The 15,880-nt window shown below is 39.0% G+C and overlaps 1 protein-coding gene across 4 annotated transcripts in view; it reads right to left on the bottom strand.

Annotated features, from left to right (window-relative positions):
• Nucleotides 1-15,880, bottom strand: part of WASF2 (WASP family member 2) — a 77,591-nt gene that overhangs the window by 16,550 nt on the left and 45,161 nt on the right. For 3 of the 4 annotated variants that reach the window (XM_072975003.1, XM_072975002.1, XM_072975001.1), the window contains 2 exons: nucleotides 14,906-14,998; nucleotides 3,068-3,240 (listed from right to left, as the gene is read on the bottom strand). In XM_072975003.1, the coding sequence (XP_072831104.1) occupies nucleotides 3,068-3,197 (130 nt within the window). In that variant the 5' untranslated portion in view covers nucleotides 3,198-3,240; nucleotides 14,906-14,998. The remainder of the gene's footprint in view (nucleotides 1-3,067; nucleotides 3,241-14,905; nucleotides 14,999-15,880) is intronic. The other variant, XM_006196847.4, reaches the window with a different exon arrangement.

The following is a 15,880-nucleotide window of genomic DNA, read 5'->3' as shown; positions in this document are numbered from 1 at the left end:
ATATATGAGGCCAATGTCATGAGCTTGAAGCACATATGACCCCATTTCTGCACCCTTCTCTGCTAAATGAAAATCTCAGTCAACTTTCAAGGCTCAGTTCAAATGTAACCTCTTCCATGAAGACTTCCTTGACTCTTCCTATTCCCCGTGTGCTCCTACTCCCCATAGGAAGTATTTCTCCCCTCCCTATATTCTCAGTGCACCAACTGCATGGAATGGTGGAGAGACTACATGCATGACTCATTTGACAAACATTTACTGAGCTTCTACTGAGTGCCGGGTACCACACAAGATAGACACTGGGATTCAAGGACAAACACATGATTTCTGCCTTCAAAGAACTTTTAATTTGGTATAGGAGATAAAGATAGTTTTCAATATAATGTGATAGGTAATAATACAGGCATGAAATAGGAGCTCAGAGGGGTGCTTAGTCCAACCTGGAGGAGGAGATCCCTGAGCCTTGAAGTTCAGCTACCAGGATGGTAAGGACTCTCCACACAGTGTGAAAAACCAAGGCACTGGGAGGAAGTAGGAGAGAGTATGGTCTGTCTCAGAAGCTATAAGTAGTTGGTAATCCATTCTTTCTTCTTTCCCTTTTCATCCCCTCTTTTTTCCCTTTTTCATTTTAAAAGAATCTTAAAAAGATTATAAAATGGGAAAAGATGGATTGCAGAAAATGAGGCTGAAAAGAAAGGCAGGTCTTAAAAAGTCTTGAATGCCAGGCCAAGTAGGAAGAGGGGAGATAAATTCATAGTTAACATTTATATTCTTACTTTAAAAACACTTTTTAAATTGTAAAAGTTAAAAAAAAATAAAACAAGACACTGCTTAAGAAAAAAAAATAAACTGCAAAAGTTAACATAGGCTTAACTTTTAAAAATTCAAACAATTCAAAATTGAAAAATGTAAAAAGTGGTATTTTAGTTTTGGGCAGACTACTCTGGCAAGAGTCTAAGTGTAAGATTTATAAGATTTTATAAGAGTTTTAAATTTGCAGATTTAAGTGAGATGACCAGAGAAGGGGGAGGCTAGAACAAAAGTTTAGGTGAGAGTTAAAGAAGGTCTAAACCAGGGCAGCATTGGCAGAGACAGAGACAGAAGATAGGACTGATACATTCTTATGAAGTCTGACTTTGTTTCTTACTAACTGTTCCTTCTGCAGGCAAATTATCTTAATTTTCTGAGCCTTCATTTCTTCACCTGAAAAATGGGAACACCAACACCTAATCTCATAGGATTATTGAGAGGATTAAGTAAAATAATCTATGTCAAGATCCTATTAAACCTGGCATAAAGTAGGCAATCAACAAATGTTGAGTTCCCTTCTCACCCTCTCCCCATTCTCCCCTTGAGAAATATTTCTTTCTTTCTCCTTTGGTAGATTATGAGCTCCTGGAAGGCAGAGACCATTTCTTATTATTGCTCTATCCCCTCAGCATCTGGCACATAAAATATGTTCAATACACATTTATTGGATGAATAAAGGGTCAGCTAAGCTCTACAGCATGAGGAAATCTTGTTTCCATAGGCACAAGCTGGCCCTGGCCCTCAGATCAGCTTTCTCAAGATAGGAGTGGTCTGATCACAAGTGGGAGAGTGAGCAATGGCATCCATCAACACTACCCTGGAAAAACACCTGAGAGAGAGCATAACTCCTGCTGAGTGAGAATAAGAAGCATCATTAGCTAGATGTCCTTTGTCCTATGGAGAAGGAACCAGTGTGTGATTGACTTCCACCCATTTGGCCTTCTCAGGGTGACAGAGGCAGAAATGATGCTTTTAAGAAGCAGTGAGGCTCTCTGCAGCCTTCATGTGCTTCCTTGTCAGCTGTACTGCTGCTGCACCGCTGTCAACGTTCCTTTGTGTAAGACAGACACTTGCAGGGTTTCATTTCTTTCATGACGCCCCATCCAGGTTTCCCTAAGCCCTGGATCAACTGAGATGGCCTCTGGGCTAGGTGAAGGCTTAGGAATCTCAGACCCCATACATCAACTGGTCACACAGCTGTCTCCTCAAGCCCCTATTTTAAAAGCAGGGTCTATTACTATCTGGGGGGAGATGTAGGCTTTCTTGATATTGCACTGCCTTCACTAAGGGGAGTGACGCAATAGGAGGGGTGAATGTTTGAAATAATTTACACCAAGATGCTTTTGCTAAGGAATATCACTCACATGGCATTCTGAGAGATTCTGGAGAGCTGGGGTGGCACTAGACAAACGCAGAGCCTATCCAAGCATCTGCCCTTCCCATACCTTGGCTCCAAGCAAAGTCAGCTTAATTCAGAATGAAATCCAAACCCATGCATGTACCTACCCCACCTGAGGCAGCCTTATTCATACTTGCCAATTAAAAAAAAATTATAGTTGAGCTGGCTTTCCCTCAGCTCCAAACAGACTGGGCTAACCCCCATTCTCCTCCTTAAGAAGAATGGCTCCAGTTACAATTTGTGTCACTGTGTTCACATAGCTTGCAAAACTCCCCAATACCCCAGAGACTACAGAAGCAATTTGTACCCTGAACTTGGACCTGGGGGCTTGCAGCACAATTAAATGTGTACCAGGGTAGACAAGTCAGCCAGAATCTCTCTGAGTGCATGTTTGCTTTACTCCTCTTTGGAAAGAAAAGGGGGTGTCGGGTAGATACAGACTATTGGAACATTTGTGGCTTCAACAAAGGCTACATTGAACAGCTCATGCAATTACAGGCACATTCCCCAACCCAAGATACTGCTCTGTGAACCTCCCACTTTACACACAGAGAATTCTGCTCTGTCATTCCATCTGCAGTTTCTGCTGCAGCCCTTCCGGCCACCCTTTCCACAGATTTCTTTTGAAGCAGGTGGAGGGGGAGGGGGAGGGAACCTAGAGGGTGGCGGTAGATGAAGAAAGGGTTGAGGGGAAGACTCTGTACAAAGGAGCCTCTCTTGGGGGGTGGGGGGGATACATTTTCACATTACCTAGGGAAGGCAGATGGGGGAGAAATAGGAAAACGGGAGGAGAAGGAAACTAAATAAAGAGCACCAACGACCCCTGAGGGCAAAGCACAGGCTCTCTGCGGCACTCACTCAGGCTGCCCAGCTGTCGGATGACATTTGCCAGTGTGATGTTGGTCATGCATTCCAGCTCGCTTCTAACGCTAGGCAACGTCTGACGGCACAGGTGCCTTGGCTCGATGTTCCTCGTTACTAACGGCATGGTGGACCTGCTTCAGGCAATGTTCTGAATGATGAAAAACAACCTAAAAAAGAAATAACAGGAAAGTATTACTCAACCGCAAATTCCAGGCACACTATGGCTGTGTGAGTCCTTTTTTTTGTCTTGCTCTGATCTAAAAAAACACTTCTATCTTTTTTTCTTTTTGAAGCCCTTCCCATCCCCCCTTTCTAAGGTTTGCTATTGGAGGTTTGCTGGGTAAGTTTAGAAATTCTGAACTGGTGACTGCTGGCTAAGGTATCCAGACAGCATAAAAACCTAAAAAACCTTAAAATAACAACTATGCTCCAACCAACAAGAGTCTCCAGAGGCAAGGACGCATGGTCAGAAAACAGTCTATTCAGCAGATCCTGGATGGTACAGATTCAATCCTTGCGGTGTCCATAACCAGGACAAATCAGATTCTAGATGATCAATTGTAAGAATCAAAAAAGAGCTTCTGTCATCTGATAATCTCCACAATCAAAATAAGTTGCCAACAGTGATTCCACTGATCTACACTGGGATATAACTTGTCCAGTTCTTCCCTGATAGAGGACTGTCAATGTACAACTAAATACTGCCAGTATCTATTAACACTACTAAAGTTTAGTCTGTAAATGGACAGAATGAAAGAGTATCAAGGAAACTTTTACACGTTCAATAGATCAAACACGATGACAAGCAAACTGTGCTATAAGATTCCCTAGTCCTTTCTCTTCTACCCACAGCTCCCTTTCTCTCTCCCATCCGGTTCAACACACCTGGGCCAAAAGGCTCTTGAGACAGCAGGAAGTGTCTGGAGCAGATCCGGAAACCTTCCAGTTACTGTTTCTTATCCTGTCGGCTGAGCCCCTTTCCCTAGGAAATCCCCCAGCACTTTAGGTTCATGCTGAGCCATTGTTTTAGAGTTAGATTACCAAATTCCTAGCTTTACAAGGATAGGAGGTTTTTTATCCAACAAAATGGATATGACTACAGCCAAGGCACACTGGGCTGGAACAGTTTCCCTATCTTGTGAAACTAAAGAAATCTAAAAAAGCCTAATGGGCTTCATGCTAGGGAAAATGGTGAATTCAAAAGAAAAGGTAAAGCATAAAGGTAACATACCCAAGTTCCCAAGACTACAAACTCCTGTTAAAAACAAACAACCCCCCCAGAGGTTTACCTACAGCATATGTTAAAACAGTTTATCAGTTCATCACTAGAAAGTTAATTGTGAATATGAAGTGCTTAAACCAAGCTAAACATCATAGATCTTAAAAGTGAACCAACATATTGTCTGACCGAAGGGAAAAAAAAAAAAGCACTTCAAGCTCAAAGAGGGAGTAGAACCCTTGGAACAGACTGCTCCTTGTTATGGACATTCTGATCTGCTAAGAGTAAAAATAAAACAGGAAGCCAGCAGCTTGGGGAACAAGATTTCCTGTCACCAACAGCAACAGCCCAAGAACCAAGAGAATCAGCTGTTTGCTCATAATTTTGAACCTCCCTTTAATAGTCACTGTGGCAGCTGTGCCTATCTTTGGGGTGCAGAGGTGTTTCCTGAATATTTGTCTACTGTCTAAGGAAATAATTTTCATTCCGCTCCTCTGCTAAGTTCCCCTTTGACTCAACAGGTTTTCTAATCCAAACTCTGGCCTTTCCCTTCCAGTCTAACTCGTCTCCTCCTTTACATAATGTAAAGGGTATTGGGTATTAAGATGCAATCTTTAGCAATACTGAAAAGAGAGTTTAGAACAGGAAAGGAGGCAAAGGGTTACAAATAAAAGAACTTCACAGAGCTCTGCATCCTCTGAATGCCCTTAGACTCCCAAATTTCAAGCTTTCTGGAAGAATCAGAAATTCAGGAGTATAGCCAGATGGCTGAAAATATGGCTTCCTCCATTAGCAATCATTTCAGTACTTGTTCTAGCTTCTCAGAGGAGCTAAAGGAGCCAGATCCCTTGAAAGTGGCCACTGACAAGGCATTTCAGACATTATCTTTGGATACCTAATGGAAACTGGATTCCAGATGGCTAGGTAAAAGTCAGATTCGGGGTGGGGCTGAGGAAGCAATGCTTAACACCTTGGTACTTTGGCATTTATGCTTTCCCAAGTGCCTTGGGTAAGCAGACACAAATGAAGTCAATTCTATGTCATCTGGGTGGGGTTTACCTGGAATCAAGTTTTCAATAGCAGGATAGCAACCTCTTGCCAAAAAGACTCCCAAAACTAGCTAGAGTTTTAAGTCAAGAAATTACAATATGTCAACATCCTTCAAGACAAAACAATCAGAAAAGTGAATCTGCTACTAAAAATAAAAAAGTCATTTAATATGTTTCAGAGCCACTAAAGAAAGACAAGATTCCCTATCCTATGGAATTACCTGTATCACTGCTCATTTTTCCTTCGGATAATCAAGGTTAGTTGTATTCTGCCAAAGAAGTATGGAATTACACATGATCTGAACCACAACAGTAATTTGATGACCAAGAGAAAAAAAAAAATCCTACATTCCCGTGAAGATAAACTTAGAAATGGGCAAAGACTCCCAAGGTTCCTGACTCAACTCAGCTTCAAGTTGTGGAGCTGAGACATACTTGGGTTAGTGCCCTGACTCTTGACCCCTTACTAGCTATGTGATCTTGGGCAATTTTCCTAGAGACATAAAACAATGTAACATATATAAAATGTCCAGTACAGGGCTAAGAAAAAAGGTAGGTATTTGAAGTTTCACAGACCTTAGGCAAATCTTCCTATAAAATCAATTTTATTCATTGATAAATATTTTAGAACATTTTTAACCATGGACATATTATGTAGTAGAATGCAACAGTCACATAAATTTAAAGATAAAACCCTAGTCTTTAACACAAATGTGTACGTTCTCAGCAGCACTATTTACAATAGCCAAGACATGGAAACAGCCTAAATGTCCATCAACAGATGATTAGATGAAGAAGATGTGGTATACAATGGAATACTATTCAGCCATAAAAACCGACGTGACACCATTTGCAGCAACATGGATGCTCCTAGAGAATGTCATTCTAAGTGAAGTAAGCCAGAAATAGAAAGAAAAATACCATATGAGATCACTCGTATGTGGAATCTAAAATAAAAAACAAACAAACAAAACATAAATACAAAACAGAAACAGACTCATAGACACAGAATACAAACTTGTGGTTGCCAAGGGGGCAGGGGGTGCGAAGGGATAGACTGGGATTTCAAAATGTAGAACAGATAAACAAGATTATACTGTATAGCACAGGGAAATATATACAAGATCTTATGGTAGCTCACAGAGAAAATAAATGTGATAACGAATACATATATGTTCATGTATAACTGAAAAATTGTGCTCTACACTGGAATTTGACACAACACTGTAAAATTATTATAAATCAATAAAAAATGTTTAAAAAAAAAACAAAACAACAAATGTGTACATTCTTTTTTTTTTCTTTTCCTGGAGGTTGCTCCCAGCCATGTTTCTGGACCTCCTGAAAAACACACTCTCTCTCTCCTCCACTCTTTTATACTGGGTTCCTTACCTGGACCACAGAACAAAGAATACGATCAGAGTGACTATCTTCTCAGTTCTCCTCAAGAGTATACAGAGCTAGCACCATTCCAGATGCACTGGAGAAAAGTTAATATGTTACACATACAATGGGTGCCTAATGGCATTAGGGTTTAATTCTCTCATGAAAATCCAGTTGAGAAAAGCTCCTCTACCATAAGTAGTCATTTTGTAGAAAATTGGTGGAGCACTAGGTATTGAGAAATCACTGAATTAAGGAAGTGACATGGTCAAATTTGCATTTTGGTCAGATCATTCTAACAGAAGAAGAGACGCTGTATTTGGCCAAGAGAAGGCTGGAGGTAAGAAGGTTAGTGGGGAATCTCTTCCCAGGCTATGAAGGAGACAACAGAAATGGAGATGCCCACCAGAGCTAGCAAATATGAAGTGAGAAACCAAGACAGGTTGCAGGGGTAAGTCCAGCCCTTCAGCCCTATATGTTGCTCTCTCCTGATAGTTTTGTACAGTTATATTCACAAAGTGATAAAATGTATGATTCTTTATTAAAAGTATTATGAAAAGAACTAAATGCTAGTGCTAGTAATGAAGAGAAAGTGAAGAAAACCAAGAAAGTAGCCGCTCTTAGCTGGAAAAAGAAGTTTTTCCATTATTCCATGTGAAAGCAGAATGCCCTGTCTTCATAGAATCAATAAAGCTCTTTTTGTATATAAAGTTATACTTTACTTTGATTAGGGAAATTATATGCTATAGTGATATTTGCTAATTTGGGGATCTGAGAAGGTCTTACCTTGTGGGGTGTTACACAGGAGAGGAATTAAATTAGAAACACTGAGAAGATAAAGTTACAAGGAAGTAGATTTCAATTAAGTTAGTTCCTTTTAATTAGAGCTGTCCTATATTTAAATGGGTTCTCTTCAGAGGTTATGAGTTCCCCTGTACCATCCTCTGGATGACCAGCTATAAGGCATGTTGCAGAAGAGTTTCCTAGACTGTAAGAAGATGTTGTTGAAAAGTCAGACTGGATGACTTCTACAATGCCTTCTAAGTCAAAGATGATATAATTCTCACTCTGGGCTTCAGTTTCCTCACCTGCAAATTAAAGGCACTAAGCTGGATGACCTTTACGAAGTTCTAAAATTCCTGGATTTGCTTCTGCCTCAGCTGCCATAACTTCCTCACTTGGCCAATATCCACTTGCCTTCAGAACACAAGGCCAAAGGCAGGTCTAGGGACTGTAGAGATGGATGGATTATGGTCATGAATCAAACCCTTTTCCAGATCGAGATTCATTTAGTTACTAGGACCGGTATGATCCAGAATGATAAAATGAACATTCCAGACAGAGTCCTGGGGTTAAGTTATTTACACCCTGGGAGCTTCCCAAACCAATCTGGGAGGTGGCTATCCAAAGAAGTCCAAAGGAAAAATTGGCTTTGGAAGAGTTCCAGACATCCAAGCAGACTCAGCAGAAACCCTCATCTTTACCCCTGGCTATTTTCAGCCTAAAGGACTTGAGAATGAGTCTGAGAATAAATAAAAGACTTAAGGCATCCCTTCCCAGCAACAGCCTGGCAGTATACTGAACAGTCCAAACTGCCAGTACCATGATGGGATTCATGCTTTGAATTGGAAACTGGATGAGGTATTCTTTGAGGTCCCTTCAAACTAATATTCTATAAGTCAGTATATTTGAAGTTATCATGGAATATTTATATATCACATTTGATCAGTATAAAGTCAAAAGGAGGCTTTGACATGTACCCTACACTCTGAACTCTCAACTCTGATCCCAACAGCCTGAGGCAGGAGTAGGGTGAGATGAGAGGTAGGGATTGGGAGGGTGGAAGAAGGTAATAAGGGAAGGCTGCATGTGGAGGATGCACCCATCTGTACCCCACATTCTGAATTCCTGTTATTACAGGACATAAGACAGATGACTGATCATTCTGGCAATGATATTTATTACTAGCTATTTACTATAAATAAATAAACAATGCTTCATTTAGAGCCAAGGTCACTGGTAACACCTGCAGATTTCGATGGTCACATCCAAAAGCAAGTATATCTGAGCTATAGCAATAACCGTAAGAACAGAAATGCTTCTCAAGGCAGTTCCTCTTTGAAATATACCCCCAAAATGCTGATCAGCAGTAGCAGGGGATGAGAACATGTGGGGATATTGTATGTGTGGCAATTAGGACTTCTGCTTTCACTTCAGCATTTCCCACTGTTCTATAGTTAACAACACTTTGGATGGGGGCATACAAGAAGAGCTTTACTTTGTAGACCAGTTTCTCTTTCAAGAGGTAAACTTCTTTAAAAGAATATGCGTTCCACATGGGTTCAAAATCTCGACTGAAAAATCAAATAATCATTTGACTTCAAAATGACAGACAACACACAGGTTTACTGTAATCTAAGTCTGTCTACTAATATGTTTAAAGAAGTATGAATTTACTGTTGCATATAGCAGTCCTCACTATCATGCAACAATCACAAGGAGGAATGCCTCACTATAGACTTAAGTATCCACCCACTTCCTGTTGAAATACAGGGTGGGGCTGAGCCTACAAATATAACTAGACTCTCTCTAAACACAAGAAATAACTGACAAATCAGTTTAGGTCACTAGAGTATGCCCAAAAGAGCTGGCAAGACAAATGGAACTCCAAGGGTAGACAGAGAAAAGTATCTAACTGGGAGAACCAAGAAAAAAAGCTTTCTTGTGATGTAAAACCAGGAGAAACTTCCTATTTCATAAGGGACCTACATTCAATAATTGTAAGGGTTGGGGGAGGGTATAGCTCAGTGGTAGAGTGTGTGCTTAGCATGTACGAGGTCCTGGGTTCAATCCCCAGTACCTCCGTTAAAAATAAATAAATGAATCAATCAATCAATAAACGTAATTACCTACCCTCACCAAAAAAAGAAAAATTGTAAGGCCCCTTCTTGTCCTGATTTGCTTTGGGGAAAGCAGCCCAGGGAAACAGGACTTTTAAAATACAGTATCTTACTCTTTGAACACACTGTACATCTATCAAGGATCATTCACATCCGGTAGTTCCATAACTTTCTATTATCTTTTGGGGACAATACCACCTTTTGTTCTTACCTTTATTACGCTTCAGGCTCTAATCATAGTTTTACTCTTAAAGTGAAAATTGGGGGATCACTTTTACCTTCAAAATTGGTTTCTTGTAGTATCAACTATTCCATAGAAGACTGCCTTTTAAATGGCCCAAATTAGGCTCTTTTTAGTAGGATCCATCTAGTTGTCCAAAAGAAAATACACTTAAACTGTGAGTCAGAAACCTGGATTCTAGTTCTTACTCTAATGATGACTAGCAACTGGGGAAAAACTTTCAATTCATCTTTTTAGTTCAGCTGCAAGCTGCACTAAAAAATGCTTGAGAGGTGCTATGCGAGACTGGGATTTTGTATGCAAAGTATTCTAAGTTCCAAAGAAAAGATTTATTCATGTAAAATCTCCATCTTTGCCCAAGTTCCCTGTTATGTATCCACTTAAATTACACAGGATCTACATCGTCATCACTGATGACTTACAGTCACAGACACAAAGTTCATTCTACTTTCCTAATCTAGCATTAATTTCTAGCAATTTCCAATTCATCAAAATGGAATGGTCTGAAATACTCCAAACTATCCATCTAAGAGGGCTTACTTTTAACCTATAATTAAAAAGAATATGAAAATGAATATATGTATGTATATGTATGACTGAAACATTATGCGGTACACCAGAAACTGATACAACATTGTAATATTGACTACACTTCAATTTAAAAAAAGGGAGGGAACTTACTTTTGATCCAGCAATTCCACTCCTGAGTATTTATCCAAAGACAAAAATACTAATTTGAAAAGATATCTACACCCTGATGTTCACTGTAGCATTATTTATAATAGCCAAGATATGGAAGCAACCCCGGTGCCCATCAACAGTTGAGTGGATAAAGAAGATGTGTGTGAGTGAATACAGATACACACACACACACACACACACACACATACACACAGAATACTACTCAGCCATAAAAAAAGAATGAAATCTTGCCATCTGAAACAGCATGGATAGATCTAGAGAGTATAATGCTAAGTGCAATAAGTCAAAGAAAAAGAAAAACTGTATGATTTCACTTTTATGTGGAATCTAAAAACAAATGAACAAAACATAACAGAAACAGAATTATAGATACAGAGAACAAACAGGTGGCTGCCAGAGGGAAGGAGCAAAGAAAAACAGGTGAAGGAGATTAAGAAGTACAAACTTCCAGTTGCAAAATAAATGTCACTGGTATGAAATGTACAGTGTGGGGAATATAGTCAGTAACAATGTAATATATTTGTTTGGTAACATATCTGGCTAGACTTACCCTGGTGATCATTTGAAATGTACAGAAGCACCAAATCACTATGTTGTGTAATAGGAACGAACATAGTGTTGTAGGTCAATTATACTTCAAAAACAAATAAACTCACAGGAAAAGAGATCAAATCTGTAGTTATCAGAGGCAGGAGGAGGGGGAATTGGATGAGGGCAGTCAAAAGGTACAAACTTCTAGTTATAAGATAAATAAGTACTAGGGATGTAATACACAACATGATAAATATAATTAACACTGCTGTACATTATATATGAAAATTGTTAAGAGAGTAAATCTTAAGAGTTCTCTTCACACAAATTTTTCTTCTAGTTCTTCAATTTTGTATCTATACAAAATGATGGACGTAAGTCAAATCATTATCCTGTACATCTTAAACTTATACAGTGCTGTATATCAATTATATCTCAATAAAACTGGAAAGAACAATAAATAGACTTACTTTTACTCCAACTGGATAAATATAAATTATGAATGATTTTACTCAGAAATGAAGAAATCTTATTCCTAACATTTGTGGGTACTCAAGTATCAGATTTCTTTCAGCTATGGTCATCAACTGAGCATTCTATTCACACAGGAGTTTAACATGAAAAACAACTAAACTGCTCTGAAAAAAAGAATACCAACTCATAAAACAAAGTACCAAACCTCAACAAATCAGTTCATAAGATTACTAGAAATATGTCAATAACTCACATAAGCCCTAATGAAGTATTATTTTTAAGAACTTCCTTTATTTATAGCCAATGATAGAAGAGAATGAGCTCCAGTTGGTGGTGGCCAAGAATTTGAGATAAGAGGATAGACACAAAATACATTCCTCTCCAAGAACCTGGGCTTGAGTACCTGGGAGGAAGCCAAATCTGGTCATGTGCTACCATATGGGAAGACACAGCTGATTTTTATGGAAGAGTGTCTAATCCCAGTTTATTACCTTTCCCAGGGATGGAGAAGTTGAAGCTAGGCTGTAACCTATCTTTCCTGGTTCTTGTAAGCAGCAGTCACTACTACACTAGGTTAAGCTCCCTATAGACAAGGCTCTAGAGCACCTACTGGCGGACTGGACAGAGAGGTAAGTTTGAAAATAAGGGAGGAAGGAGATAATCAGGGCTGAATCATATGTCAGGCACTGAGAGTAAGTCTCATTTCAACCTATTTGCTGTCTAACCACGCATCTTAACCTCTGTGATGCTTCTTTTCACATTATAAGTTCTCTCTGCAGTAACTACTCCCTCTCTGGGGTGGAAAGGCCGAAAAAGAAAAAAAGTTTTATATAAATGAGAAAGGCCAGGGGAAAAAAGGTTGCAGAGCAACAACAAAAAAAGGAAATTAAGCAAAATGTTTCACTGACAGCTCAGGGCAATATATAAATACACTGTGTGGCTATGGAGCAGATAGAAGCAGTAGTCCTGGATATACCAACTTAAGTGAGGAGAGAGACCTAGCAATCACAACTACATCTGAAGACAGTGACTGGAATTATGGAGCAAACTGCCATGAAATTCCATATAAACTATTCTATTCTGCTAGCTGTAACAAGAATTCATTCCTGAAAAAGTGTCACACACTCATCTATTACTAACGGCCAAACTGCCAGCAACTAAGAGTCAGCAGCAAAGGGCAGCTGTACATCTACTTCCTCTCACAAGGTCTATTCACCACTCAAAACATGGGATTTATAAGTAAAAGTCCTTGAACAGAGAGGAAAGTAAGTACCCATTCTTTTCTTTCTACCATCCATTTGTTATGCAGTTACCAAAACCCTCAAAACCTAATAAGCAGTGGCACAGAGCAGCAAGAGCATGGACATTAAGAGACAGAAGTGTGGATTTCAACCCACTACCGCCAAATTTCAGTTTTGGGACTGCAGCAAGCAGTCAATCTCTCAGTCTGTTTCCTAATCTGTTAAAATTAGTATGACTTCTTGTAAGGTTGTTGTGAAGAAAACTGAAATAATGCATATATAAAATGTTTAACATTGTACTTGACACAGAATAGATAATTACAATAGCAGCAGCAGCAGCAGCAGCAGCAGCAGCAGCAGCAGCAGTAATAGTAGTAGCAGCAGCAGGAGGAGGAAGAGAAGGAGAAGTAGGAGGACTAATTCTACATCTATAGCACTTAATTAAATAAGTGGTTCTCTTAACCATTAAATAACACTATTAATAAGCTTCAGATTGTATTAATGGCTAACAACTACTTACAGCACCCTTATCAATCAATGAATATTTATCAGGTAGACACAAAGAAATATAAAATTCCTCCCTTGAGTCCAACAGCTTATAATTTAACTGAGGAGATAAATAAAATCACAGTTAAGTAACAATATAGCAAATAAACAGAAGTTCAGTTATCAAACAAATGATGTAGTCAGTGATGACAATAGAAAGGATGAAAAGATTGCTGTGACCTTAAGACTGAACAGACTTCCCGAAATAAAGTTCTGAACTGGGCAGGATCTAGATATAAAGAATAAAGGGAAGGTGGGGAGGGTATAGTTCAGTGGTACAGTGCGTGCCTCACGTGCACGAGGTCCTGGGTTCAATCCCCATTAATGCCATTAAAAAAAATAATAAATAAACAAACCTGATTACCTTCACCTCAAAAAAAAAAAGGAATAAAAGAAGGGAAAGGTTTCTAGGTTTCCAGGTGGAGGTAACATAAGCAGAAGTCTACCACTTAGAATTTATAGAAAAAGCACAACTCTAATGGGTTTTAAGGTATTTCATCAAATCTAAGATGTGTCATGATTCAACAGATGTTAAAATGCGGAGAAAATGTACGTCTCAGAACCAGGGAAACATACTATTTCTTTTTCTACAATATGAGAGGGTGAACAAGATGATCTTTAGAAAGTTCTTTCCAACCCTAAAATGACATGATTCTGTAACTCAGACTTACAAGACAATATTCAAATTTTACCAAACCATCAACACCATGAGAAGAACAAAGATAATAAAAATAAGAGAGACTGGAACCACACTCCACTATTTATTTGCAAGGCTACAATGTTTACCACCTAATTAGTATGTTCATATTTTTCTTTAAATACTTGAACATAGTTATAACAGCTGTTTTAATATCGTTGGTAATTTCATCATCTCTCATTTCTGAGTGTTTCTACTGACTGATTTTTCTAATTATGGGCCACATTTTCCTGGGAAGTCTGGTGACTTCTGACTGGATGTTGGAAATTAAAATTTTAAAGTGTTGAGTATCTAGCATTGTTGTCTTGGTTTCAAGAGTGTTGGGCCTTGTTCTGGTAGGCAGTTAAGTTACTTTTCAGTTTAGTACTTCTGAGGTTTCTTTTTAAGCTTTGTTAGGGTGGATCTGAAGTACCCTTTACTCTGGATATTTTAGCCCCAATACAAAGATATGGCCCTTCTGAGATCTCTATTGGATGCTCTCTACCAGATCTCTGCTGGAGAGTGAGTAATATGGTCTCTCTATTCTGGCTGAAAGGAACTCAACCAACTCCCTGCACGAGGACCAGTTAGCTCATAGCTTCCTGGTCAATTTTTCCCCAGCCTCCTCTAGTTTGACCCCAGGCATGTGTGTGATCAGCCGAGCCTCAACCTTGAGGAGACTTCCAGAACAGTTTTTCTGCATAGCTCCCTCTTTTCCAAAACTCCACTCCATATCTCCCAGTTGCCCTGAACTACAATTTTCGACTCTTCAATTCAGCAAGACCAATGTGCTCTGCTTGGGATCCCCCACCCTGCTTCATGGTCAAAATATACATCTAGACAGAAAGCCAGGGTAATCATAAGGCTCACCTCCTTTATTTTCCTTCTCCCAGGGATCCAAGCCGCAAGCTTCCTGTTTAAATCAGGATTGATTTCCACTCTAGTTTTGCAAGGTCCCAAATCCTAAAAAGGTATTGTAAAATTCTTAAAGTCAGATTAATTTAAATTTATCTTCAATATGTGTATACCATGGAGTACTTTTAAAAGGAATGACAGGAAAAAGTTGGTAATATCCTGAAAGCAAACAAATAAGAAAGCACTACAAATAGGTAGAATATCATCATAATCATATAACATATTTTAATAATGTATTTAGTTAACTTTTTGAACAATCACAATGAAAAACAACGACAGAAAATGTCTCTTTTCTCTTTTAAATTTAACACTCATATAGGTGCTTACCATATTCAAAAATCAATACAGCTTGGTGAACCCAGAGGCATGCTCAGTCAAGAGACTCAAGGATTCCCTGAGCTGCTAGTTATATGACTTTGCATTGGTTAATCTCTCTGAGCCTCATCTGTAAAATGGGGAAAATAAAACCTACCTCACAGAATGGTTCTAAGGATAAAATAACATACATAAGCCTTCTAGAGGGGTGTCTAGCATTCAGTAGGTACCCAATAACTGATAGCTTTCGTAACTGCTAATTCAAAGGAACGCCGAGTTTGGACTCACCTCCTAGGGGTAATAAAATAATTTAAGGAGAGCAGGTCAAATTAAAAGCACTGAGCATGACACAAAGGGCTCTCCTAATTGGTTCTCTTTTCTTTGGTCTCAGTAGAGGCCAAGTAGTAGGTGGGCCTCTTATCTTCTGAAACAGGCTCTCCAGGAGTGTGAAGACAAGTGCTGAGAAAGAAATGGATGGCCTCTGCTTACGTTATGCCAATTTTAAGGATTAAGACAAAAGGTATCAGTCTTCCAAATCACAGTCAAGAGTCAATTCAATATTTTCACTTTATGTACTTTGAAAGCAAAATAGTCTCAAAGGTACTATTATCTGGA

This window comes from Vicugna pacos, chromosome 13 (genome assembly GCF_048564905.1).
Source record: "Vicugna pacos chromosome 13, VicPac4, whole genome shotgun sequence".
In the NCBI taxonomy this organism is placed as follows: Eukaryota; Metazoa; Chordata; class Mammalia; order Artiodactyla; family Camelidae; genus Vicugna; species Vicugna pacos.
This window is presented reverse-complemented; position numbering and strand designations above follow the sequence as displayed.